Source organism: Argentina silus (genome assembly GCF_951799395.1).
Source record: "Argentina silus genome assembly, chromosome: 14".
Taxonomy (NCBI): Eukaryota; Metazoa; Chordata; class Actinopteri; order Argentiniformes; family Argentinidae; genus Argentina; species Argentina silus.
This window is the reverse complement of record NC_139668.1, coordinates 11,001,744-11,029,276: the sequence shown is the minus strand read 5'-3', so window position 1 is coordinate 11,029,276 and position 27,533 is coordinate 11,001,744. Positions and strand designations below refer to the sequence as shown.

General features: G+C 44.8%; 1 protein-coding gene across 1 annotated transcript; it reads right to left on the bottom strand.

The window, feature by feature from the left end:
• On the bottom strand, window positions 1-26,675 carry nectin3a (nectin cell adhesion molecule 3a; the record flags this gene model as incomplete). The annotated part of the gene is made up of 6 exons (XM_083685094.1): window positions 26,564-26,675; window positions 9,471-9,818; window positions 5,563-5,862; window positions 3,751-3,868; window positions 3,438-3,589; window positions 1-674 (listed from the first exon to the last, which is right to left on the bottom strand). The coding sequence occupies exons 1-6, from the start codon at window positions 26,658-26,660 to the stop codon at window positions 1-3; spliced, it is 1,689 nt and encodes a 562-aa protein (XP_083541220.1). The 5' UTR covers window positions 26,661-26,675.
• Between the last annotated feature and the right edge of the window lie 858 nt (window positions 26,676-27,533).

Genomic DNA, 27,533 nt, shown 5'->3' with positions numbered 1-27,533 from the left:
TCAGACGTACCACTCCCTGCGCGAGATCACAGACCCATCCATGTGGGACACATAGTCGCTGTCCGTGCCATTGTCATAGCAGTCCTCCGGGACATAGGGGGAGCCGTTGGTCACTGTGGGGGTGTGCACAGGTGGCCCGCTGGGGTGCATGGTGTTGTTGTGGGTGTTGTTATGGTGCTCAGGGTAATAGCTGCCTTCCCTTTGCCCTCCCCTGCGGCCGTCGCCCCAGTCCTCTCTTTCCTTGTGGTCGTTGGCGTAGTCGGGGTAGATGATGTCCACTCCACCCTGCTTGGGTTTCAGGTCCTGGCTGCCCTTGCTGCCGCAGTTGTCGTCCCCGTAGACCTCCTGGAGCTCGTGGGGCTGGAGGACGTCCAGCTGGGACTCCTTCTGCATGTCCGAGGGTCCCAGGTACTGCTTGGTATAGTAGTCGCCCCTGAAGGTCCGCCGCTGGCGCATGTAGCAGGCCCCGCCCAGGATCAGCAGGAGCACGAGGAATAGGACCCCACCCACTGCCCCGCCCACTATGGTGCCCAGGCTGCTGTCGGGCAGGGAGGCCAGGGTCGGGGAGGTGAAGTGAGCCTGCCGCTTGTTGGGGGCAGTGCTGGCAGTGTCTCCAGCAGTCTGCTGGAAGGGGGCCGATGAGGTGGTGGGGGCAGCCGTGGTGGGGGGAGGGTCTGAGAGGAGGAGGAGACAAAATAAACAAAAGTTGCTTATAAACTGGAGTTAGAACAGCAGAAGGACATTTTTTTTCTTACATGTATATTTTTATTCAATCACAGTCAATAAAATCTGAATGGAAATTCTGACATTTTTGTTTTCAAAGAGCACACTAATTAAAGCGGTAAAGTGGTTGGACAAAGACCAACGGCTCTGGAAAGGAGTGAGTGGCTCTAGTGAAAGTAGACACGGGGATATAAGAGGGACAAATAAAAGGTATGTGCCAGAGGCCATTGAGTCTGTGTGTGTGTGTGTGTGTGTGTGTGTGTGTGTGTGTGTGTGTGTGTGTGTGTGTGTGTGTGTGTGTGTGTGTGTGTGGTGTGTGGTGTGTGTGTGTGTGTGGTGTGGGTGTGCGTGTGTGTCTACAGTGCTCTGGGAAGTCATGTGAGAAGATGAAATGCTGTGTGATCGATGCTTGGTTCCTGCGTCTGATTGGTCCTTCAGCCTTCTAATGGCCTGTGATGGCACCCAGAGCTAGAGAGAGAGCTCCATGTATCCCCAGGTCAGGATCATCTCGTCTGAATAATGACCTTCAGTCTTCCCGACAAAAAGCAGTCTGACACCAGTAATCTCCAGAGAGGCACACTACTACAAAGCACTATGCTACACACGCCTGACTACAAAGCACCAGGCTAGGCTACAACCTGAACTAAGGGAGCTTTGCTTCGCTTGGCGTCTACACTTAGGACTGCTGCTACTGATCAAACGCACTGGTCTCAGCATAGCTGTAATGACTTCCTGCCCATTTACCTGACTGAATGGGATTCTAACTAACTTGCCATTATATCGCAGCAATGCCTGAGGGACCAGTGATAATGTAAAGGGGTGGGGGACGTGAGCAGGCAGCTCAAGGTCGGTAAGCAGATATATAACATCCCCCAGCTTGTCTCCCGCACCCCCTACCAAGGGCTCCTGCTGTGGAGGGATATGTATAGTATGTACAGTGGTAGGCAGAGCACCACCAGGGACAACAGGCGGCAGCTGGTCAGGAGAAACACCTGCAACCATAGCCCACAAGGGCATAGGGACAACTGGGTATGTGAGGCCACAGATCAAGAATTCATAGAATGGAGTGGACAGTCCCATTCATAATAAACATTCCTTGGAGGGTGTGTCTGTGACCATCTTTGGTATACCATTTGGAAGTTTACGTTTAAATACTGCATAGCTTTATTAACAACCAACTGGATTGACAATAGAATGGTCTGTCAAATAAGGCTTAGATGCCAGAGAGCGGTCCCCTCTTTGATCTCAATGTAAAACAGCCTATTTTCGATTTTCGCCATGATTGCTTTTTTTGTGTTTCAATAAACTTTCTAGTGCAGTACATGCCTGTGGTGTCTTTATTAAAATATGTACTGATCATTGTTGCCCAACAACTGCAAAAGTCATTAAAATACACTTGGCCTGCAACCTCAAAATGCTAGCTGGCTAACTGGTAAACAGTAAACTGTGATTGCGGGTTAGTCAGCTAGCATTGTGTTGTGGCAGGCCAAGTGTCTGGTAATGATTTTGCAGTTGTTGGACAACAATGATCGATAACTATTGTATTAATTGCCATGGTCTGAGGGGCGATGTCCGTTCTATGAATTCTATTCCTAATTCAACTATTGTAGTTGCTACTGTGGCTGCTTGGACATCTTATCTCCACAGGGGACGCGGGCAGCGCATATGCCTGACTCCTTGTGTTGGCGTATTGTAGAGAAGCCAGATAATTGCTCAGTGCAACTCCGTCCTGGACAGGATGTCAGCTATGCTTTAGTTTCAAGCGGGGCGGGACTCCAAACTGGGCCTACAGTATGTAGACAGATGGAGCATGACAGCCTGCTTTGGGGCTCCTCCAGTTTTCTCCTTTCGATGAGAAACTCGAGGAATCGCGTGTGTGTGTGTGTGTGTGTGTGTGTGTGTGTGTGTGTGTATGTTGGGGGGGGAGGGTTGTCAAAGATCAGCAGTCATTATGTTTGTATATGGATTCAAAGAAAAGGGGAAATGAAAACACAAGAGAGTTCAGTTCTCATGCTCTGTACCTAAAGAAGAATGGATCAGCGAAACATGTAAAGAGAGAAGAAGGAGGGAGAGGAGGGGTAGTGGGATGTTGCTGTGTGTTCCCTGCCCAGTGTTTGCTTCAGAATAGCCCAAGTAGAAAAGAAAGATTTTAGAAAAATGTATGTTTTGAAAGCTTTGGGGAAATCCTCTGTCTGTTTGGAGAGTCACACATACATTCTGAACAGATGTGTGTTCGTACTTAACTAAACATCATTAATCATCTCTTGATGAATCAAACACCGGCTACGATTACAGAACTGAGCAGGTCTTACAACATCCCCTTTTGTATCTGGGAATGTAATCCATTGTGTCCGACCCTGACACCTGACCTTGAACAATAAATAAACAGAACAGAAAAGGGTACATTGATACTGGGCTCTCTGTGGAATAGGCAGGAGAAAACCCTCCCTCGCCTGGCCTTGTATCGGAGAGAAATCCAATGTTGCCAAAACCACAACAGATGAACCTTTGGTACTGATACTGTAGCGCGTCTGTGTTACTTCCTCCTCCTGGAGTCTGGAATGTGCGTACGTCGAGTGGGATAGTTTCACCTCATATGGAAGCTTCACTCCGCTCAAAGCGTACACCGGAGAAGCTATCTTGGGCAGGTTTCCCTGAGGAAAAGACGTCCTCAGAACTCAAAGGAAGAACACGGAAGAAGAAAGAAATATCACCTTGTATCCAGATATGCACGTCTTGACTGCGCAGGCCAATGTCGTTCATCACTTCACATCTGTACACACCAGAGTAGTTCCTCTCCAGAGGGCGGGTGAATGTTAAGGTGCTGTTGGCCATGTCCACACCGTCAGGCATCGGTCCATCCATCCTGTGGGAAAATGACATAGTAAACCACAGAGAGAAAATGAATATGAAAATGCTTTGGAATACGGCTTATATATACGCCTTATTCACAGCTTAACTGGGTGAACGTTTTGCCAAAGACTAAAGCCGGTTGCCGTGGCTTTTAAAATAAGGTGGCCACCTCACCTGGTCCAGGAGAAGTGATGGGCAGGTGGGTTGGCTGTTGCTCCGCATTCCAGCTTCACATCATCCTGCCCCACGAACCAGTTCCTCTCATACCCCGTCACCGACACCTCAGGAGCAACTGCAGCACACAGGCAGCATGTGAGATGGTCGTATGAATACAGGAGCCAGCCCAACCAAACACGCAGAAACCACCACAGATCAGAGAATGACATGACAAAGCAGTCATCAAGGTACAAATATAAAACATGTCAAATCACATTTCAGGTTCTCTAGAATCATAATTGTTACCCAGACTACGTAATCCCTAATCCACAAGATATCTGAACCGAGCTGAGCTGAGCTGTACTGTGCTGGCTTGGTGACACATCCACCATAGGTTCTGAAACAGCGCTTGAAGGGACAGTGTGAAAGGAAAATATCCGAGCCAGCAGAGTAGGATTCAGGTGGGCCCTGTATATGTAAAGCCCCCGTGTTACCAGGTAGAATACATAGATTATAATTTCAAACAAAAAAAAAAGCCCACATGCACATGCATCATCACACCAACAGCCAATGTGACCCCTAGCACCATGATGACAAATGAGGCTTTCCTGAGGGAACAAAGCAAAGCAATGTAAGCAAAAAAAAAGAAAAAGAAAAGTGATAATAAAAAATGAAAAAAAAAGCAAGAGGCAAAGGATTCTAGGAGAGGTGAGGTTTTGTTCGCTGGCGGGATGAAGCCTGGACAACAAACAAACAGCGGAGCGAGGGAGAGCTGGAGCGAGCGAGGGAGAGCTGGTAAATGAGAATCTAAATCAGACAAGTCGGAGTTGTGCGTGGGGGGTAATAATCCATTGCTCACTGGACACTAGAGGTGTTACATATGAAGCCAAACAGAAGCCACTGGACTGTAATAAATGTTGTACGCTACACAATGACTCTGATATCCAATTTCTCTCCCCTTTTTAGATTTCTCGGGAGAGCACGAAACACAAGATACACGGGAACAAGCTCTTATGAATGCCTCCCCTTGACCTCAGGTAACTCCTCGTTGTGGTCATGAAACTGTGCTTCTTCCTCTTCGTTTTGCACTGTAATATCCCCCTGCCTCTGCATTTATTGAGCTCTGAAGCCTCTCTCTTCCTGATTTAACCACAGCTTTTTTCTGCACCCCTCCCCCCCCATTGTTATTGCTTCTGCTGAGGCATGATCAATATTTCATAAAAGCACCTTCATTAGCCAGCACTCACGCAGTCCAAACAGTTACTATCCACCACCAGTACAGCTTGCCAAGGAAGCATGCGTCAATGATTATGACATTAAGATGACTCTTAAATGGCCCTTTTATGAGCCAAAGGGGGGAAGATAGGGAGCAGCCTGGTCTGTGCATACATAAATCAAGCTATCAATATGGGTGGAAGTCAGATAATATACACAGTAGCCCTGCCCATCTCTGATAAATGTTAGCGGCGGGCTTTCTGTTTCAGAGAGTACGCTTAAGTGCTGTAGCAACATGAACAACAGCTGTTCTTGACAGGCAACTCAGAGACGACACATATACCAGGAAGTCCACCTAGCAAGCCCAAGCGACATCAGCAAGCAAACAAACTGAAACAAAATGTTTTGCTCTCTTTCATATGTTCATGGCCATGGTAAAGCACAACACCTGAAGCAGGTAAACCTCTGCAGCTCAACTGGCCTGGCTGCGGACCTGGATTGAAACCCAATCAAGCACAGCTAAGTATTTGAAATGTTTTCAAATACTACCTGGTTGGCTGTGTGTGTGTGTGTGTGTGTGTGTGTGTGTGTGTGTGTGTCCCCAACAACACTCACATTGCACGTTGAGTACGTAGGGGATGCGGAACTCCGTCTGCAGGGCCGGGTGGCGCACCACGCAGGTGAGGGTGTGGCCCTGGGCATGGCGTCGTGGCTCCCAGAAATAGCGGACATGGGTGGTGGTCGTGCCATTCAGCTCGTCCTGCGTCTGCACCTCAGAGCGCCCGAATAACTCCGACTCCCAGGAGACGTCGGCAACTGGGCGGCCGCGCTCTGCGATGCACATGGCCACCACGGACTCGCTGCCCCCATCCAGCAGAGCAGTGGAGCCTGCCGATACATACACCTTGGGCTCCACTGTAGAAGGGGAGAGGGACCGGGGGGGGACAGAGAGAGAGACACAGAGAGACAGACACAGAGAGAGAGACACAGAGAGAGAGACACAGAAAGACAGACACAGAGAGAGAGACACAGAGAGACAGACACAGAGAGAGACACAGAGAGACACAGAGAGAGAGACACACAGAGAGAGAGAGACACAGAGAGAGAGAGACACAGAGAGACACAGAGAGAGAGACACAGAGAGACCCATAGAGACAAAGAGAGACACAGAGAGTGAGGGGGAAAGTGGGAGAGAGAAAGAAAGGGGGGGGGGGGGTGAAGAGGAGAGGGAGAGGGTGGGGGGGGCAGAGATTGGGGTGGGGGTGGGGGTGGGGGATGACAAAATGGAAAATAGATTACAAAATGAGTATTGATCTTCTGTATAAGATGAATAAGTAATGCACATCATAAAACAAGGACAGGGATATGGACAGAGGGAAGTGGTTACAGTACACTCAGCTGCCACACAGAGAAGATTGATTTCCTGCATTTCACAGTACATTTCTATTAAAAATTGATGAGCCAAGCATTTTGATAATATAGGGGCACTTCAGAGGAACCTCAACCTTCGTTGTTGTGCTGGAGTTGTCAGATATGTGTGTGTGTGTTCGTTTGTTTGTGAAAGGGTAAAGTTCTGCAACATCGACCGTCACATTCGTACAATTACAAAGAATCTCTATGAACCAGCCTGGTATATGAAAGACTTCCCCTTCCTCCTTGTCCATTGCAATGGTTTACAGTACACACACTGAAACTGTGGTTATCTTTTTTTTTTATTCTCTAAAAAAAGGGTGGAATCCTAAAGTAACTCAAGATCCACCCACGTAACTTTGACATCAATTGACATCAATGCTAGACGTACGTGAACGTCAGAGTTACGCGAGCAGATCTTAAGGAAGGATTCCACCCATAATGACTATTCTAACTACTGGAGGTTTGGAAGACCTGGTTTGATAGGGCCCTGTCAGTCATAACAATGCTGTTCCGTGTGTGATTGTTTTGGGTGTGTCCTGAGCTGAGGGGCTGGGTTGCTGTGCAGTACTATTCACTGTTTTAAAGCTGGGGTCGCGTTACACAACCTTCCTGTAAGAGACTCTATGAATTACAGGGGGTCGAGACGTGACACAGATTCTCTCAACAGGGGAGCATAAACAGATCCATGTGAGAGGGAAGTGGCCAGTGGAACGTAGCCCCTCGACCTGTGCCACCAGGCAATAAAGCAGGACTTACACTTTTTCTAATGCACTGACTGACATCATAAAATAAGATAGAAGGAACCCTTTTATCATTGTAAGCTGTCCTTCTGAGAGACAGAGAGAGAGAGAGAGAGAGAGAGAGAGAGAGAGAGAGATCTCTGGAGTATCTCCCCCTCCTTCTGTGTAGGTCACTAACAGCTGCTTGTCCTCTCTTCCTAGTCTCTTCCTGTCAGACAGTCCAAGCATATGTGTGTGTGTGTGTGTGTGTGTGTGTGTGTGTGTGTGTGTGTGTGTGTGTGTGTGTGCGTGTGTGTGTGTACGTGCGAGGATTGGGGGGTACGCATCACCTTAGTCCCCCAGACAAGGCCGTCATCCTCCATCTGCCTGCCTCCCCCTCCTCACCCACCTCATGGGTGTCTCCTCTCCCAAAGACATATCTACACCAGGCAGGGAAGGGCAGCCTCTCTTTGCTATCCTGCGAAAATTCTTCCTGCGTCCTGCCCACAGTAGTTGTATTATGTTAGGCCAGGGGCATCCTGGTCCCCACCCCCTATCCCCTTCCCCTTCCCCTTGGGGACTCCCAACCTCAGCTCCAACCTACCTCAGAGTTATTATATCCTCAAACCTTCAGCTTTATTCTCCTCTCCTCCGTTGATGTCCGTTTTACTGCCCATGACATGCATTTGATGTGAGCAATAATATCCATATGGTAATATCAATAATATCTTCTCTTTTCAACTACTTTGATAGCCAAGTCAGAGTAAGGTACTTATTTGGAGGAGCTGTTGGGGAAGGAGGTATCTACAGATGTATCTTGGTGTGAGAGGGAGAGGGTAACGATTTCCCATCAGGCAGCCTTGGGAGGACCTGTGTAGCTCTGGCCCCATCCCACCACGCTGGGCTTCGTGTACTCTTACATAGCCGTCTGCCAGACCGGGGGAACTTAGCTACAAGCTGGACATTGGATTAGATCTTGAATTGTCTCACTAAAACAACTCTTAAAAAAACTAACAAAAACATTTGAGTGAATTTTACGCTCAACAAGTAAACAAGTTTCGCAATCTATCTGTAAGTTTATGTTCTCCAGTTTTAATGACTTTGGGAGCTGAATAGAGAAGATATTATTGCTCACATCAAATGCACGTCATGGACAGTAAAACGGACATCAGTGAGGCAGAGAAATCTGAGACTGAGAGGAGAATACAGTTTATGGTTTGAGGGTAATAGTAATAACTCTGAGACAGAGGCTGAGCTAGGGAGTTTGCCGCAATGTCAGGCACAGCTTTCGCTGACATCTTAATGCATTTTTTTTTCTATAGAAACTCTATAGGGCTCTGCAGTAGGTTTCTCACTTCAGTTGCAATTCAAAAGGTCATTCTAATTCCCTCAGTTTCGGTGGTGTATTATTCTCACCCTGCTCCTTCCCCATTGTTTTCAGGTAAGGAGAGGACTGCACCCCCTGCAACTGCATTTGTTTGGATCTTTTGTGTAAGCTTTGGAGAGGGTGAGAAAGAGAGATAAAGCGAGAAAGAGAGAGAGAGAGAGAGAGAGAGAGAGAGAGAGGAAGGGGGAGATCTCATTTCCTCGTTTAAGAAATCTAACGATTTAGATTTGTATCTTTTTTAAGTTTGAAAAGGCAAAGGAGTAGGCTATTGTAAGTAAAGGAACGTTTCATCGACTGCCATATGACTATTTGCTGTGTCTAATGTCTATGACACTAAAAGCAGAGCGCACTGTGTTAAGAAATGAAACACCACACACAAGGAGAGGTGGGCCTAGATGAAATGGAACACTGTGAAGACCCAGACACTGTCACAGCAGCACTAAAAAGGACATTACACTCAGTCAGTGAGTCCATGTTCCTCAGTACTATGACAGAGACTAGCAGAAGAATTCATTGCCTGAGTCTGAATTGCTATCCTATAAGTCAACGGGACACTGGAACAGCATTTCTGAGAAAGAACACGGCGGTTTTTCAAGGTAAAATCGAGCAGCGATACGGCAACATCCTGCAACAATGTCTTCAGGGGTGGCTGCAGCATTTCTCTCAGAGTGAGTGACATGAGGACAAGAGAGGCGAGCGGAAGGAAGGAACACACTGCAGCCAGGCCCGTTATGTACCGAGGCTTCTAAAGTAAATGTAAATGGCTTCCGTCCAGGCAGTAATTCAAGAGGTTGTAGATTGAGGCGCTTCGGAGAGTAATTCATCCCTCCAGGGCAAACGTTTACTAGCGACCCGAGCAATATTGTATCTCACCCAACCAACCAATCATCACCTTGTGATGGGGGGGGGGGGGGGATACACATGGGAAAACAAGCCAATACACAGGTACTATAGGTACAAAAAAGACAGGAGCTACAGAGTTCTCTCTGTACACACATACATACCTAATACGTTGACGGTGGTGGATGCTTGTGTGTTTCCCAGGGGGAAGGTAGCCACCTTGCAGGTGTAGAACCCAATGTCGGCAAAGCCCACCCCTTCCAGGACGATGGTGGCATCATGCACCGAGGGGGACAGGAAGGAGACGCGCTTGGCGTAGTCGGGGGCGATGGAGATGCCGAACTGGGGGTTGAAGACGGCCAGGGTGATGGTGCCCGTGGGCATGCGGCGCTCCCAGGAGCTCTGGGTCAGACTGAGGTTGGTGCCCACCTCCACCCTGCAGCCCAGCGTGATGTTCTTGCCCAGCACAGCACTCACTTTCTCAGGGACCAGCACCTGGTTGCTGCTCACACCTGCAGGGGAGGAGGGTACACCATCAGATCGGTAGGCTAGACATACTGCAGGCATGGGACAGAGTCGAAACATAGTACCTCTAACCCTTGCAATAAACTTTTGGAAGCATGTTAAATAAAAACAGCGCAGATTTATTGAACGTTTCCATCTGGGCTTGTTGGATACGCTCAGGCCTCATCTCTAAACAGAGAACCATGTTGAGACATCCGAGACATTGAAAACAGGAAAGGCAGTCGTCACCACGACTGAACCTTCCAGACAGCTGTCCTGATTAGGTACAGACTACAGTAGATACCAGATACAGCTTCTAGACTGGTACATTATCAACACTGTTGCTCCTGTGGGTATGGGTATACCTTAACAACCCTTCGTATGTGTGACTCTCTGAGACGCTCCGGTGGTATTTGAACTCCGTAGGGAGAGGTACAGTAGGTACAGCTGGTGAGGGAATGTGAGGGGGGTTTCGTAGGGAGAACTGTCTATGTCTGGGCCACCCCTCGATGTGCTGTTTTAACTCTTAATAAGCAGCACACACACAGTCTCCTTGTTCACCACAGGACACTCCGACCATCCTGGTTGCTAATTGCCAGAGCACCTTGCCATATAAAGTTAAAGCTGCCCAAAAAAAAGAATTCTGGAACGAGATTAAACATAACAAGCAATTAGACTTTTTTTTTTCTTTTCTTCTGATTTAAAAGCCCCTTTAATCTGTGTCTTAAGCCCACCGCAGGTTTATTTGAACATGTTGGAGTTATTTTCAGTTTCCTTAGCATGTAAACTTGGCTTTCATGGGGGCTGGCTGTTTGGATGCTGTAATTGAGTAAAGGTGCAGAAAACCAATGGCGGGGAGAGGATGAGTACACGCTTATGGCACTATGCTGTCAACGCTGACCGACTGCTATCGGGCTTTGAATAGACAGAAAGGAGACCAGGCTATTCATGAGTAGCCCAGAAATGAGAGCAAGTATTCATGAGTAGCCTACTGGAAGAACGGAGAGTATGAATGCCAGTCCATACAATCTATTTCCATTTGTTGGGTTAGGTTTATGTGCACAATGAATGCAATGTTACCAGTCCTGAATAAAGAACAGTACTAAGAAGCCTAAAAACTCGATTATGGCCATGTGTTGGATCATGTGATGTTAGCAATGACTAAGTTCTCTGCCCATGTGATGTAGAAGCAACACAACACCAAGCTGAAGGAATAAATCACTGTATAAAAAGGAGGGAAAGTAACTTGAAATAGGCAAAATGTTTAATTACAGGTTGTATCTGTCTAGAATCTTGTGAAATATTTTGGCTAAATCCAAACATAATAATACGAATGAGTCATTGAGACCCACAACATATATTTAAACTTTTTTTAACAAGCATTTCTGTACTTTTACAACCTTCAGGGCAGGATTGTTGGTGGGGTGTCCGTCATTAAAAATGGTTTTTTCTGTCTTAATAAAATGTATTATGAACTAAATTCTAAACATTCAAACTATAGCCTAGGCTACGTCTATTTGTTTCTAAATGCAGTTAGGGTGGCTAACTCGGGGAACATACATTTCCACTTACTTGTGTACAGAGTAGCCTAAGCTTATAAAAGTGGCCTATTGGCTGGTATTTTGGGTCCTTGGCATGGATATGAGTGGTAAACCACAGCTATGCTATCTTGGCTAAAGTTCTATATAGGCTCTCCCTGCTCCCTAGCCTCCCCTGTAATTTCAGGACTCACACAAACAGATTCTCTTTCTCTACCAAAACGAGGAGCGAGTGAGCATGTGTGTATGATTCACTCATTTTGTTTTGGTGCGCGTGCAACGTGCATCATGGCTTCAAGCTTCAAGTTAGCCTACCTACTTCAAGTGACTCATGCATTCGGTCTTCTGCCCATGTATTTCCGTGACAAATGACTGCCATGTGAGTAAAATAAACAAAAGAGTATGAAGAGAGTTCTATATCCATCACATGGAGTGTTGTGTTGCGGTGTGCTATGTTTGTGTCACTGACAGTCAGTGTCCTGCGTGCCGTGTGTGTGGTTGAGAGGGTCAGGGTCAGGCTGGGTGTATGCAGTAGGGTGAGACAACAGCTGCACTCTGGCCCTCTGACCAATGCAATGCACTCATGTTTCTGTAATGGCCCATCTCCCGTTACAACATCATAGACAGACAGACGCACGCATGAACGCACACACACACGCGCGCACACACACTTACAACAAGCTATACGTAGGGGCAGTTCAGTGTAAAAAGAACCCATGTGAAATTCATCAGAGCATATCAAATTGGGTGTCAAATGAAAGCTAAGAGTCTATATTTTTGGGGAAATGAAGTCCTATATTTCTCAACCATCTTCCATCATAAGTATAGGGATAAGCAAAGGCTTTGACATCTGGTCAAGGCTTTTTGTTTGGCATACGTTTGAAAGTGAAAAAATCGAGTCCCAGCAACATCCTGTTGCAGTGGAATTGGCCATATGCTCCTGTACAGGAATACATCAACCTACATGCACAACTGTGTGAGCGGAGAAGCAGCACACTACCATGCGCGGCATGCGTGATTGGCGTGTTGATCCAGGCATGACACACGTCTCAGACTGGGCTGGTCCACAACATGCCCCACATACTGTATCTGCCACGATAAATAGCCTACATCTACAACATTGCACAGTCAATGCAACAAGATAGGGAGTGTGTGTGTGTGTGTGTGTGTGGGTGGGTGTGTGGGGGTGTATGCGTCTTAATCGCTATTTGGGGAGAGCGTGTGTGTTTGTGTCTTAATCGCTATTTGGGGAGAGCGTGTGTGTGTGTGTGTGTGTGTGTGTGTGTGTGTGTGTGTGTGTGTCTCTGGGCCTGTCAAAAGCACACGAGGAAACTAGACTCCATTTATGCTCGTCTCTATTTGTTTAACGGGAGCGAGAACCCACACCACCCCCACCATTTAGGAGCAGGGAGACAGATGGTCTCTGCATGGGACACCTACAGCCAGGAGGGGGGTGGGGGTGGGGGGGGTTCTTGGTGTCCCTCGTTCAGACCGTGTAGGATAGACGCCCACAATTCAAACAAATAAAACCATGAAATAAAAAAAAATGGAGGTAAAGGAGATGAGAGCAGGGCGTTTCAAAACAAAACAAGGCATGTTGCTCCTTCCATCAGGGACGGACGAGAGCCTTGAAAGGATTGTGGCATCGCTCAAGAGTGGAGGTAGGATACGGGATGGAGTCTGTTCAATTCCTTTTCTCTATAAAGACGCAATCACTTCACTGAAAAGTAGCCTACATTTCAGATCTCACCAAAACAAAGACATAACTTTTATAACTGAATTTAATTCTGCACCTCACCAAACGATATCTCTTGATTATCCTTGATGCTGTAGCCAAAGCCTGTAGCCTATCCAAAATTACCATCACTTATAACAAACATACACACTCCCTCAACTAGCTAGAATTGGTTTTAATTGGTTGTTTTGGCATTGAATAGCCTACAGCTTCAGAGGCATGGGAAACAATGAAACCTTGAAACAATTAAGCCGTAATCAATAATGCCAAGAGACAGATGCCAAAATAGTTTTGATCATCTTATTAAAGACAGGAGATCATATGACAGAAAAAGATGATTGACTATTGATATTCAGTCAACACAAGATGTAAAACCCCTGAGAAAACACAGTGAGGAATGAAGTCATGTGGATATGCTCGCCCCTTTGAAACATGCTTTGTGTTTGTATCTCTCCCTCCTGACATCACTAATTGCGACAAGCTGCTGAGACACAGAAGACGCAACGGTAAAATCAAAACCTTCCTCATTGCTCGGCAACCGGCTCAAACATTCCACAGTCACTGGCCAATTGACAAGCCAAAAAACCCCCACCCACCCAGACCTGACCTGGATCCAGCCTCGGCCCTGATCTCCCCCCAGCCACCTGAACGTCCCCTGGCCTCAAGTCCTCTCTCTCAACAGTCTGGAGGAAGCCAGAGAGACTGCAAAGCTCCAAAACATTAGCAAATGGGACAAACACGTGCACATGTCTGTGGGCAAGTTTCATGAATCCATTAGCATACAGTAAGACTCATGGCAGGATAGGCCGGGATCTAAAGACCTCACAACAAAGGAATGCAGACAAATGAGATACGTGCAGGAGGGAGTGTGGTCAGAAGTACTAAAGGAATCTATGAATACAGTAACAGCAAAAAAACTAAAACAAGGACAAATAAGAAGAGAGAGAGAAAGAAAGAGAGAGAGAGAGAGAGAGAGAGAGAACAGGGACAGAGATACATTTATGATAATTATAAATCAGTTTGAGACAGGTAGTGCAACCTTCCTCCTGAAGTAGTCATGTGCACTTTCCCAAATGGATTTCAATTGGAATGGTGTAAGTGTCCATACATATGCCTATCGTATGCTTTTTAATTTATGTGGGAACATGCACAAGTGCATACTTCATTAGAAGGGTGGAGAAATGGGACACAGAAAGGCTAATGTGAGATGTGAGAGGACGTGCAGTCGGGCAGACTCTTGGTACTGTAGGAGAACACAAGGTCATGGCTATTGCATGGAGTCAGAGGCAATGACAGTGAGGTCTTGGCCGACACATAATTGAGTCAGCATTAGAGAACGGGTCAAAGTCAAACAATCACCCCAAATAAAAAGCATTTACACGTACGGACATGCAAGCATGCCCGCACACAGAGAGAATAGTGTCAGCAGCATTACATGATGTGAAGTAGTTAATAATTTAAAATGCAGCCTACAATCTGTCCATAATTTGCATTCGAGCATTTGCCCACACTTGCACAGTGAAAATGAAGCAGACGTTGGTGTTTACTGGGTGAAAGAACATTCCGTGATGCTTTATCAGGTTAGACAGCTTTAACAGGCTCAATGAGAGAACAGAGAACTGAAAACCAGGTGAGCCCGTTTTAAGTAGATTCATATTATGTATGTGTGTGTGTGTGTGTGTGTGTGTGTGTGTGTGTGTGTGTGTGTGTACGCGCACGCAGAAGTGTCACAGCATTACCCTCAACATCTAGGCTGACACTGCCGTCATGCAAGCTGGGACAAACTATCAACTTAGTCAACTGTCATTGTTTCCTGTGGGAGACGCATCCTCTCGTTACTGATAAATGACACCAGCCAATACAGGCGAACACACAGGAGTCACTGATTTAAGGACAACAATTAGCAGCCACTGAGTGGCTGGTGGCCCGCTACCGACTCCAAATTGAATTTGCCTGTATGTCTCTTCACTCACACACACACACCACTCAGCATACGTGGGGACGATGAGAGGGACAGAATGATGGGTGAATACTTAATTTGGGAGTTCTTTTCATTCACATTATCTGGTATAGTATGACGCCCAAGACAGCAAAGGCAACTTGTTCTTTGTTTTGCTCAGACACCTTCAGGTACTATCCAGAGCCAGCAGGCTTTTAGCCCTCCAAATGGAACCAAACTAAACTATACTCCAAAATCTCTGGAACAACAAGAGGGGAAGTGCATGAAAGCACACTTCTGGGTGAAGGGTAGAGGATTGGAGAGGTCATCCTCAGTTAACGGTCTTCATCTGTACATCCAATCACAGGCCACAGGAGCACATCCGTCTGGGTGTGGTCGAATACTGCTCTGGTGCAAGGACACCATGATCTCAGTGAACGCCACGATACCTATTCGACACAGTCAGCGCAAGTTTAAATATGACTGCTGTTGAGGTGTTTAAATATGACTGCTGTTGAGGTGTTTAAATATGACTGCTGTTGAGGTATTTAAATATGACTGTTGTTGAGGTGTTTAAATATGACTGCTGTTGAGGTGTTTAAATATGACTGTTGTTGAGGTGGGACAATGGATGGAGGACAAAGGCAACATCAATGTCTTAGGACAATTTATCGGAATGTGAATTTTGTTCCAAATCTATATTTTTGTTTCTTCTGTCTTCCCCCCAAACATATTTTTCACAAAAAACAATACAGGTTCATTTCAATGAAGGAGGTAAACATGGATGGATTGTCAGACTAGAAGAATGTGGCAGCTCTATTGACCAAAACAATGTGACACCACAGTGAGTTATCAACCATGACACATAGTCTGGTCTAGCCTCTCCCACTTTATCACTGACTCTGTTTCCTGAATGCTCGCTCAATCCTTAAAGTATCAAATTGGCACACAGCTACATTAGATTTACCACTCTGCCAGTTCTTTCAAAAGTCGTCCAACTCACCCTCCATCTCGTCTTTCCCTCTTTTCAATCATTCCCCTAATCATTTTCATCAAATGCATCATAACGTCGACTGCAAAAAGATATAGTGTCCAGAAAAGCTACAGTACAGTAAATGAAGTTCCCAAAGCTGCTGCACTGGCACTGAAACACTTTGTGATCACAAAGCCCCTAACCACAGCAAAGACAGCCTAAATAGTTTTGTCTCTACACTATAGGGAAAGGAAGGAAATGAGACAATGCAGCACACCAGAACTCGTGTTCCAACCAAAAATAGCTGTTAGGTGAGATAGACACGGTAGGATGCATGGGATTCTGAATAGTAACAACCATGTGCTGCAAAGCAAAATATGAAACATAAACAGAGCATCTGTCACCCTTACTCTCCAACGCTATTCACAAGGTGGAAGGCTGTTTTAACGACAGGCCTCGATGTCTGGCATACCAAGATGCATCTGGGAAAACCTTTAACCTTTAACCTTTTACTGTGGTTTCCACCACCCTCGAACCTCTACATGGAGTGAGAGGCAGAGAAGTGGGAGATTATCACTGATCTTTAAGAGGGTGATTTACTGTCATCGGCTCTCTTTGTAATCCTAGGCTCTCCAAACATGTTACACTCAGAGGACACAATAGACACGGGCAGCCATTTGTCAAGTATCGCCATCCTTCAAAGAGTTCACCAAAGTGAGCCGGGTGGGGGGGGGGGTGGGGGGGGGGACACAGACAACACCTATAGGCCCTAGTTTGTTTTTTCATCTTTACATGGTCCATAATTCTGTCTCAATCAGTTTGACACAGTAGCGGGCCAAGACAAGAGCAGTGCAGTCAGTGGTGAACAGCTTTATGGCGGGTCTTTATGGCGGGGGTCATACTTCTACAGTGTGAAAAAGCCATTAGACCCAACGCTGACTGTAATCTGCTTCCTTCCTTCCTTGCATTGTAACTTGTAAGGGTGTAAGAGCGTCTCAGAGTGGCACACACGCACACAGCTCTTCAAGACTGTTTCTACTAGCTCTTCCCCACAGCACCCTCTCATATGTGCCCTCTCATCCTGTAACGCTTGATTCAAGATCAGAGCTTAAAGGAAAACCCATATCAATAGTGGTAGCGTACAGAGTGTCAGGAGGGGTTGCAACCTCTCCACAGAGTGGACTATAACTAGGCCTATACTCAGTCTCTAGGACTTGTGAAGGACGATATCTGACTGCCTGCCATTGTGTCATACCTAAAGCAACACACACATTCCTGCAGTGTCCCTGTATGGGACAATTCAGGGCTTTGCAGTAGTGTGTCATGGTAGGCTGTGAAGAACAGGGTCTTACTGAAAGAACAGCGATATATCCTATAGGATTCGACTAATTCGTCACTGAAAAATGCACAAGCAGTTTTGAAGACAAATTGTTGCCATTTTGTAACTAAAACAACAGGATGGCAGTTGAGAATGAGATGGAACTAAGTGTGACTGGTGTCTGGTGGCTAACACTTGGGTGTTTCTCCACCTCCCGTGTGAATGAGGCTAATTTGGGAGCTGCCATGTCAGAGGTCAGGCGAGGACCCGCGATTTGCTTTATTAGAAGTGTTTGACATGTCCCTGACGTGCTGCTGATAAGAGAGCATCGGACTGTTAAATGCTGTCACTTCCTAGGTGTTGAAAATATGTTGCCACAAACATTACCACGGTTTCCTATATCAGTGTGGTGCAATTGCAGGAAATGTCAAACTAGCGTCCTCACAGGCCATAAGTTGTAAGCCTAGTATGCAAGGTTTACATGGGCTATTTGTAGTGGGGTTTTACTTTGCAAATGATAGGCTCAGAGGTTGAAAACACATACAAACACAAACACAAACTACAGTATACAAATCCCTGAAAACTTTCTCTCGCCCCCACGCCTGACAGCCATGAAATGTTTGTGGTACTTTGTAACAATCAACATTTAAACCAGATAACAAGAAAATTGAATTGCGTCAACACACTCCTCTTGGATACAACCAATGCATTGTGGGCCTGTATTCCATCAATCTAGGATAACTTAACTCGTAGCCTAATCCTAACTGAATCATTCTAAAACATCTCATTCCATGGCCATGGCTAACATTTTCGCAAAGATATCTTCATTTGGTACATGGTACATTTGTTTGGGCTTCTGCTGACCGTATAGGTTTGGGGGACTGTATTTTTACATTGAATAAACAAGCCAGGCTGATAGGGAGACATAGGCCTAAATATGGGAGAAGGGAAGTTGGCATAACAAACCATTTTTTATTGTATGAACCCTTTAATTTGTAAAGACCCATTCACCATCTGTACACAAACAGTGATATTTCTATGTAATAAAGTGACAGGGAAGTAGGTTTCCATACTGCCTGCTGAAGACATGGACTAGACCGACTGTCTTGACACCTCACTGTTGGCTATGTCAACAGTTTGGGTGGAGGAGTAGAACAGAGAGTAGAAGTCCCCTGTTCTTCGGAGCAGTGTGTCTGACAATGCTCAAGTGTAAATCCAGCACTGAACCGTGGCTAGAGACACACACCGCTACGGACGAATGAGACTCCAGGGGACTGTATACTATCTGAGCTAACATGGGCTGGGCACTTGACTTCCTTCCCAAACTCACACACACACAAGAGGTTCCTTTCAAGACTAGAGTGCTTTATTCATACACTCTTAAAAAAAAAAAAGCAAGACTCATATTCTCATAGATGTAGACAGAAATAGATTGAAGGTCGAGGTTAATATACTTACAAAATAAATAAATAAAAAACACTCAACACATCCTTAACTAAATAGTTGCATTAATCTTGTACATAGTTTCCTACATGCCACATTGGAGGACATTTGATTGTTTTGTCTTCAGGTCTTAAAATGAGGTATATTCCCGGGACTTTTCCCACCCATATTTTTTATTACTTTAACAGTCAATGCCTGTACAGTGTATGTTTGTGCAACTCACAAACTCTTTCAACAATCAGTAGTTGTGTTGAATTCTCTAGGTCCTTACTAACTGCCACATGATGATGGATGCAGTCAGTCACATATTCAAACAATAACAACAGAAAGACATAAGGGATGAGCTGTGAGAGGGAGATAGATATCAATTAGGGGAAAATATGATGACACAATCTTGGAAGAAGCAGAGAGAGACATTGTGGTAGAGAGAGACATTTCCTGCGATACTGAATACAGATTTTGTTTAAAATATTGGGGGGTTTCCGTTGTGTACACAGGCTTTTGTAGGCTGGCTAGAGTAACAATGAATAATACTCATGTTCCTTACTTCCCCTCCTTCCTCCTCATCTCTATCTCTATCTTTAGTACATTTGTATTTCGTCTCCAAGCAACTTTATGAACTCAACTCGGCAATCATCTGTATCCATGATATCCATAGAGAAAGCACTTGAAGCACTACACTGTAGCTAATTACACTAATTTACATAGAGTGTGCAAAATGTGGTTGGAGCTGGAATGATATATATACCATAACTGATATAAAAAACTGTTTTTTATCATTCCAATGTGAGGCTGTCTCTAGAGTATGAGAATTCCAGCATCAGGTCCTGGGAGATGGGATGATTGGGATGATCTGTTCCTGGGACCTGTGAAGCAATCAGGCCTAAACTACAATTACCTACCTAAACTACAAAACCTATCAACGGTGTCTGCCCTTGCCCTTGCAGTGGGCTATAATTAGAAAATGGTCTTAAGGAATCTTGGCAATGGAAAGGATGGGTGAGCAAGCAAAAAGCCTGCAGCCGTTCCCCAGCCTCTTCTTTTGGCAAGAGACCGAACAGGCAGAGAAGCTGTTTTTATCTGACCATTGAGCGTGTGTTTAACTGTAGCCTACTGCTCAATATCAAAAGGATGTAATTAGTCGAAATAGAAAAAATAATATAAAGAATAATATATAAATAATATAATATCATAATATCATATTTCTTTATAATAATATAAAGAAATATGAATATATTATTAGCTATATGAATAAACTTGCCTTGCCTTGTTGAACTGAAAGCAAAGGTTAACTGGAGCATTATTTTTCTGAAGCTTGAGAAGCTATCTGTGAACTGGAGTAAAACTGCTGATCCCTAGCCTATTCTGCCATATAATCACTCTGCACATATCTCCATGCAATCATCAGGGGAAAGTGATGACGCTTTACTATCGAGGCCTAATTAGTCCAGCAGTCATCATTTAACCAAAACCCTGAGGCTAATGATGCCTTTTTAGTACATTTTTCCTACTTTAACAACAGTTGGCCTATGAACGGTACACTACAGCACCATTACAGAGTGTCTGTTTCAACCATTTAACAACAAGTCTCCTGGTGCTCTCTCTCTCTGGATGCTTCTCTCAGCGCCTGCATCACTGCTCATGTCAATGAGCAATCACCACAAACAATCAAGGAGGAAGCAAAACTGAACCAACACAACAAAAACAAAGCACATAGCTCTGAACCCTGTGTACTCCAGTGCTCCATAAAAGAGGTGGTTTGGTCAGCGTGGCATGGCATTGTACCAGCATATTCCCTGGTCAAGAGGGAGTTTACTTTCCCGCCACTCCCACTTTCCCTCTCTCGCTCTCAGCCTTTCACTCAGGCAGATTAGTGGCGTAATCTGTCTTGAAACATTGTACCACCCACTTTGAACAGTTAGGAGGGTTTTTCTTTGTTTATTCTGAGTCTTTTTTTTCACAAGAAGGGATAGGCTAGCCATCGCTAAGGACACATGAAAAACAATCAAAGCTGTCTGGACGACAACATGTCCAAAATGACTTTACAGGAAGATAAAAGTGTATTTAACATCCTTCTGGCCCGCCAAACCCTCTTCACTCCTCCCTCCCATTCACAGATGGTATTGTCCCACCGTCCCTTTAGACCCCGTCTCTGTGCTTTGTTTAGGAGGCATGCCGGAGAATTAGAAATATGCCACCATTCCTTTTGAAACGAAATAGGACTGGCCAGCTCTGTTGTTTTCCCTTCCACAATCCAAGTAGTAGAAGCAAAAATAAAAACCACTGACAGCAGAGCAGTAATCTGCCATCTCCACTACGGTTAACAATAGGCTACCCTTGTTGAGAGGTAGGGCCCATTTCATCAACACAGTGACTGTAGCCGCTGTACTCCATGTCACCGTCAAAGGCCTGTCATTATGTTTAATGCGTGACGATCCATCCAGCTTCTCCATCACTGTCATACTGAGAGCTGAGAATGAAAGGAGGAATGAAGGGAGAAAAGAGGTCTGAGATAGAAAGAGGTGAGGTGAAGAACAGAAACTTCAGAGAAAAAGAGAAGGTGTAGCTGGGATAGCTGGAAAATAAGAAGAGATTTGGCAGAGGCCCAGTCTTGGACCTGGTGGTCTGAAATCCCATTAGAACCACAGCTGCTGTATGTCTTAAACAAGTGGCAGGGTCACTCTTCAAGCCAAACCAATTAAGCTACTCCAAGTTAGGGGACAGCCTGGTCTTTTGGCTGGCTCAAGCCAAAAGTTCTGTGTCTGATATAATCTGAGACATGTAAACTAGACAGGAGGATTTAGGTCTAGGCTTTGTGCCTTTCTTATGATCTAACTCATTTTTTTCAAAACCTACATCAATGACAAGTGATAAATTAGGCTTTGGATAAGGTCTTCAGCTGTGAAATTCCACAGCGGTATTGAGGCAGTAGGAAATTGTTATTTCTCAAATTCATCAGTAGGCTATTTTGAGTGGCAGAGCTTTCAATATATATATATAATACAATGACTGCTCATCACAAGCATTGTGCAGTACTGTAGCTTGACCATCAATCACCATAGGTTACTCATCCGAAATAAAAGCTAAATGTAGAATTAAAATTTTGGCACAGGAAGAACAGATTTTCTGAATACTGTGATCCAAGCTCAGGATGTCAAAGAGAGGGCAATGGTAATAGTTTTTTTAATAAGTATTTCCTCAGTAACTTTCTGACAGGCTTTATCATGTAGACCTCGCCAAAAGAGGGATTATACAAGTAATGGTTCAGTTTAAGCTTGTGGTCCTGGGATTTATAAACCACTTGGTGACCCTGCAGCCATAACCAGCCTCATTCCAACTAATTTCCAGTGTTTCATTAACCATTCCCTCCCCAAACCTAGCTCTTGGCTTCTATTGGTTTCCATTGAAAATGTTCATCCAAGAGGGCCTAGATGCTTCTATAAGAGCCTTTGCGCCCTGCCTGGACCATATTCTTGGGGAAACATTACTCCCTTCCAAAATGCAGCACTGAGCATGACCACACTCAAATCTGTACTCGTTCTCTCACCTCAAATGCCTCTACTGTTAGGTCTAGGTCATGAGGAGGACCATGACCTAGTTTCAAGGTCATATAACTAAGAAATTAGCTGGGAAAAAATCATGAAAATGATTGTCAGATTAATTACATGAGTAGTCTACACATTGTAACAAAGGTAACGATATGACAGCACATTTTTGCCGGGCTACTTTTAATCTATCCCGTGAGCATTTGAGAGATACGAGACAAATCAGTGCAGACGGAATCTGATGTGAGACAATGGAGGACCAGGTGAAATGGACCCATAGAATAACCCGTGAAATTGCTCCCCAGGTCCACACAAAAACCCCTCGTTAAAAACTTCCAGGGCATCTAACAACTACAAAGAGAGAGAGAGAGAGAGAGAGAGATAGAAGAGATAGAATGAGAGAGAGAGAGAGAGAGAGAGAGAGAAAGAGAGAGAGAGAGAGAGACAGAGAGAGAGAGAATGAGAGAGGGAGAGACAGAGAGAGAGAGAGAGAAGCGCAGCAAACAAATAAGCTCTTTGTTCCATGCCCTTGGTGCCAGCAGGGACAAAGAGACAGCTCCAAAGTCGTGACGAGTTTTGTTCGATTCACGCAGAGGACACCGGTACCTGTGAGATAGGACTGTGAGGGAACGACAAGAGCAGGATTCATTCACTATCTGTCACGTCTTATTCGTAGCAACTAGCAAAATGCAAAACGGACAGTCAAATGAATCAATACTTTGTGGCATGGTGTCGAAAACATTAAAATACACCAAAAAGTGCAAGCAACAGCAGAGGCCTGAGAGTGAAATGACCTAGACCCTTATCAAATCCAAAGGCCCACATGACAAGTTAGCCTAGCCATGTGTGTGTGTGTGTGTGCGGTCATGACTTTGCCTACCTGACAGTTGAGGGAATGAAAGGTATAGTGAGTGCTGAAAAGGAGCTCCACCTGTTTCCCATAACCCTGGAGCTGACTATCCTAGAAGGATGACACTGCTGACTGTGCACATCCCGCCCCATGCCACTCTTTAATACTTCACTGTTAAAACACAATGCCCCCCCCCTTGCATGCTGTGATCAGCTCTCCCAGTGGAAAAATCTAAATTCCTAGGGTGAAATAGTTTCAAAGGTTGCCTCTATTCATTCACAGTTGGCCATTGAGCATGACGTGGAATATCTGGAAGCCATTTGCCACCCAGTTGTAGTTTTGGAAGACTGACTCAAAGAAGCAAATTGTAGCCTGTAAGAAAACAAGCAATATTTCAAATCCAGGCTAGTTGCCCCTATGCCATGTGGGCTGGTTACGCTACTTGGATACTCATGACATTGATGGCTTATGAAAGGAAACTAAGAAATTTGTTTCAAAATTAGGATAGTGTGGCTTAATTAACTTAATGTGGTAAGTGACTGAAACATTTAGGCTTAAGATCATTCCATGAATAACATGCTTCGGAAAGAAAACAGGTTCTGGCTACTTCCTAAGGCTATATTACAGAGTCACTGGGTTGAAACAGCTCTGAAAGTGCTGTGTCACAGGCAGCATAGCTTTTTGAAATCCCAGTTATAGCGCCATGCTGACATTCCATGTTAGGGCTGGAGGTCACTCCTTTGCATTCACTAATGGACTACTGGGGGTTCAGTACCTCTAACAGTCAACTGTGTGTGTGTGTGCGTGCGTGCGTGCATGCGTGTCTGTGTGTGTGTGTGCGTTTGCGTCTGCGTGGGTGTGTCTGTGTGTGTGTGTGCGTTTGCATCTGCGTGGGTGTGGGTGTGTCTGTGTGTGTGTGTGTGTTTGTGTGCCCACGCTGAGAGGCACATTGGCCACAGCCTGCTCCCCACCACACACACAGCCGCTACTTCCCACAATAAAGCACAACACTCATCTGCTGCCTGCCTTTAAAAGAGCCTTTTAATGTGATTGGTAGATTTCAGTCTGCTGGCTCACAAATGAGATTACTTAGACATCAAGTGAGAGGATCAGATGGATGCAACAGCTGTGTAGATATGTATGCATCCAAACACAACAGCTTCTTTTGAAGCCCTTCCCTACATAGCTTACCAATAGCAATTACAATGTCTCCAAAGCATAGGCCCGCCTAAGCCTACAGTAACAAGGTTTGGGTGGCTCATGACTTTGGCTGACAAGATACAGTAGCCTAAACTAGAGAATTAATGGACATAAAAGAGTAGGCTAGACCATGGCCTAAATAGTTAAATGAAATACATTTTAGACTAATTTCTATTTTGATCATGGAAGAATACAATCTAGTAACCAAAAGTCCAAACTCAGTGCACTGCCAATTTTCCTGACATGGTCTATACGAGGCTAAGACTTCCATTAGACCTGTTCTATGCGTTTCATTTTTAAATCTATTTTAGTCTTGAGCCTGTAATTTAGGTGGCTCCATTACTAGATTATTTATTTATATTGCGAATCACACAGCCCCGAGAGAAAAACCACACAAGTATGCTCTTCAATTACAGACCTCACAGCCCGTAACCACGCCTGTAACTATCCCCTCTCCTCCATCCACAGTCTACACTCCACAGTCTACACTCAAGGCACGCAGAAAAAGACACAGTCAGGGAAATTACACAATCCCCATTAAATATCCTTGCCAATGCAGTCAGAGGGATCCCTCCGTGCACACTGCTCAACATTAGGGTGCACTACATCATATTTTACTACAATAATATGACGGGTGTTTATCTTTGGGTTGACCGTCTTGATTTATGAACCCATAAATATTCTGGTCGCAACAATAGTAAGAGAGATGCAGGTGTGTGTGTGTGTGTGTGTGTGTGTGTGTGTGTGTGTGTGTGTGCGTGTGCGTGTGCGTGTCTGTTTGTGTGTGTGTGTGTGTGTGTGTGTGTGTGTGTGTGTTCACATGATTATGACATAAGGGGGTTGTAACTAATCTAGGGGGTCATACTTTTAATAAACAACAATAACAACCTAAAACAACAACAACTAAAATAACAATAACAACCCAGATCAGTGATTTGTTATTTGCTTTGATTTACGGTTATTTTACGATCTTTGAATGTCCAGTATCATCGGTCCTCTACTCTGTGTGGGGTATGGGGCTTGGCTAGTATCCCTCCCCAGCTGCACTATTTGTGACAGCAAGACTGGAAGGTGCTCTGGCATAAAGCCCAACTGCAGGTCAATACTTCCAGACTCTGCGGCTGCAGTGCCTTTCCTCTCTCAGTCACTGAAATATGTCTTCATTTCCCCAGCCGCTACACACACCCAGCCCTAAGAGGCTCTGCTGCTCTCCTTTTTTTCCTCTCGCCTGACATGTTACACTTCTCTCCCATTTTATAGGCTACTTCTCGTTACAAACTTTGAAAAACTTTCTTAAAGGGCTACTTTTCCTTCTCCTTCACAACTGCCAGTACCTTGACCTTACTGTCGGTGTCAACTACATCTAAGTCTAGATCATTCATTTCTCTTTGTAAGACACTTTACAGACTCTTCCCCTCCCACTGGCACTGTCAGACAGGTGGCAGGGGATTTTGAAAAGGAAAGTCTATCGGCTATTTGGACATTAATGTGAGGTTAAATCAATACAAGTAATTTGGCTTTTCAATGGAATAGCCACTGAAAATTGTCAAAAGTGATCTGCTCGCTGAATACATTTCACTTGAGTCAGTCAAGTAAAATTTCATTCTCATCAAAAACATGTGTATACTTCCCTATTTGCTTGGCTACTCGGTTAATCATTCAATTAGCTTGCTAGGTGAGATTTGGTGGTTGGTGTGGAGAGAAGACGACAGTATTGCATGTGGAACGCCTAAGTAACAACAAGCAAGTAACACAATACCGCAAGCTTTACACTACAGTTACAGTTTCGCTAACCTGCTAAGTACTTGTTGTGGTATTGAATTCATTAGTTGTTGTCAGTTGTACTACTAAAACATATTTGTTGTCAATCGACCGAACCAGAGACAGAAATGACTGTGTAATTAACTTAGTTACAATGATGGAAAATATATTCGAAAGATGCCAGTACAAAGTTAACTTCATTAAATGTGTTAGGAAGCTAGTTCGAGATCCACTATGAATTCATTTCCGTGCGAAACTTTAAAACAGAGATTTCAGATAATGAACTCCGCAAAACCGCTATCTCACAGGAGTGAGGACAGCATCGCCACTCGGGACAGGTCAACGCCGCGCGTTAGCCAAGCTAGCTAATTTACCACGTAGATATCAACTTCATACCAACACTGAAAGTATAGCTACATTGGTAAAAAGAGAAATGAAACGAACAACTTACATGTAAACCCATACATGATGAGAAGGAATACTGTGGCTGTCGGTGCATTGATAGGCAGAGTACTCTTGTGGTAATGGAGTAGCAATCTTTTCGCCATGATTTCCCCGTTCACTTTTGCTTCTTGCCTCTCGCTCCGCTGCTAGCTACCTCTGTTCTACTGCTACTCAACTGAGCTGCTCTCCATAGCGACCGATGTGCGCGTGGGCTGTACCACTTCTGGGAGTAGCATTGACTGAGCTCACGCGCACACGCGCGCGCACACACACACACACACACACACACACACACACACACACACACACACACACACACGTTTGACCTGTTGTTGGTGCACTCATAGTCGTGGTCATTTTAAAAACAATGATTATGCACTGAACCTCTAAACTAATAGAAATCATCCTACATAAACTTTATTGAAATAAAAATAGATAATTGAGACATGAATTCTTGCCTGACTTAGATGGGTGATCTGACTCAATAGCACACATATCTATTTAAAAAGAGAGGTGAAGATCTGAGAGGTCAAGAGTCCTAAGTTTTAATCAAGTCTGAACATCAGTGTTTGAGTGGTTTACAGCCCCTTAAAAAAAAAAAAACAGCAGGTCTGGTTGTAACATTTCCCCAAATACATTGCATGGCCCCGTTGCCAGGTTACCAACTTCCCATTGGATTCCATTCTGAAATCATAATTTCATCTATGAGAATGAAGATTTTATCACTTACATTGCTCCTACAGTATCCAGGCTTCCTTTGTTATCTTTAAACATTACATGACGCATTATAAATAATGTTCCTTTGGTATTTCCTCATCTGTTTCCCTGCAAATTCTTGTGCTGTAAAAAAAGAAAGAAAAAGAAAGAAATAGGAGCAATAAAGTTCACATTAACAACTGTTTATTTGAATACCAGTTTGGTTGTAGTGCTAGATAAGCAAAACAGTAGGAGAAGAGTCAGCAAATATGCGCTTCATT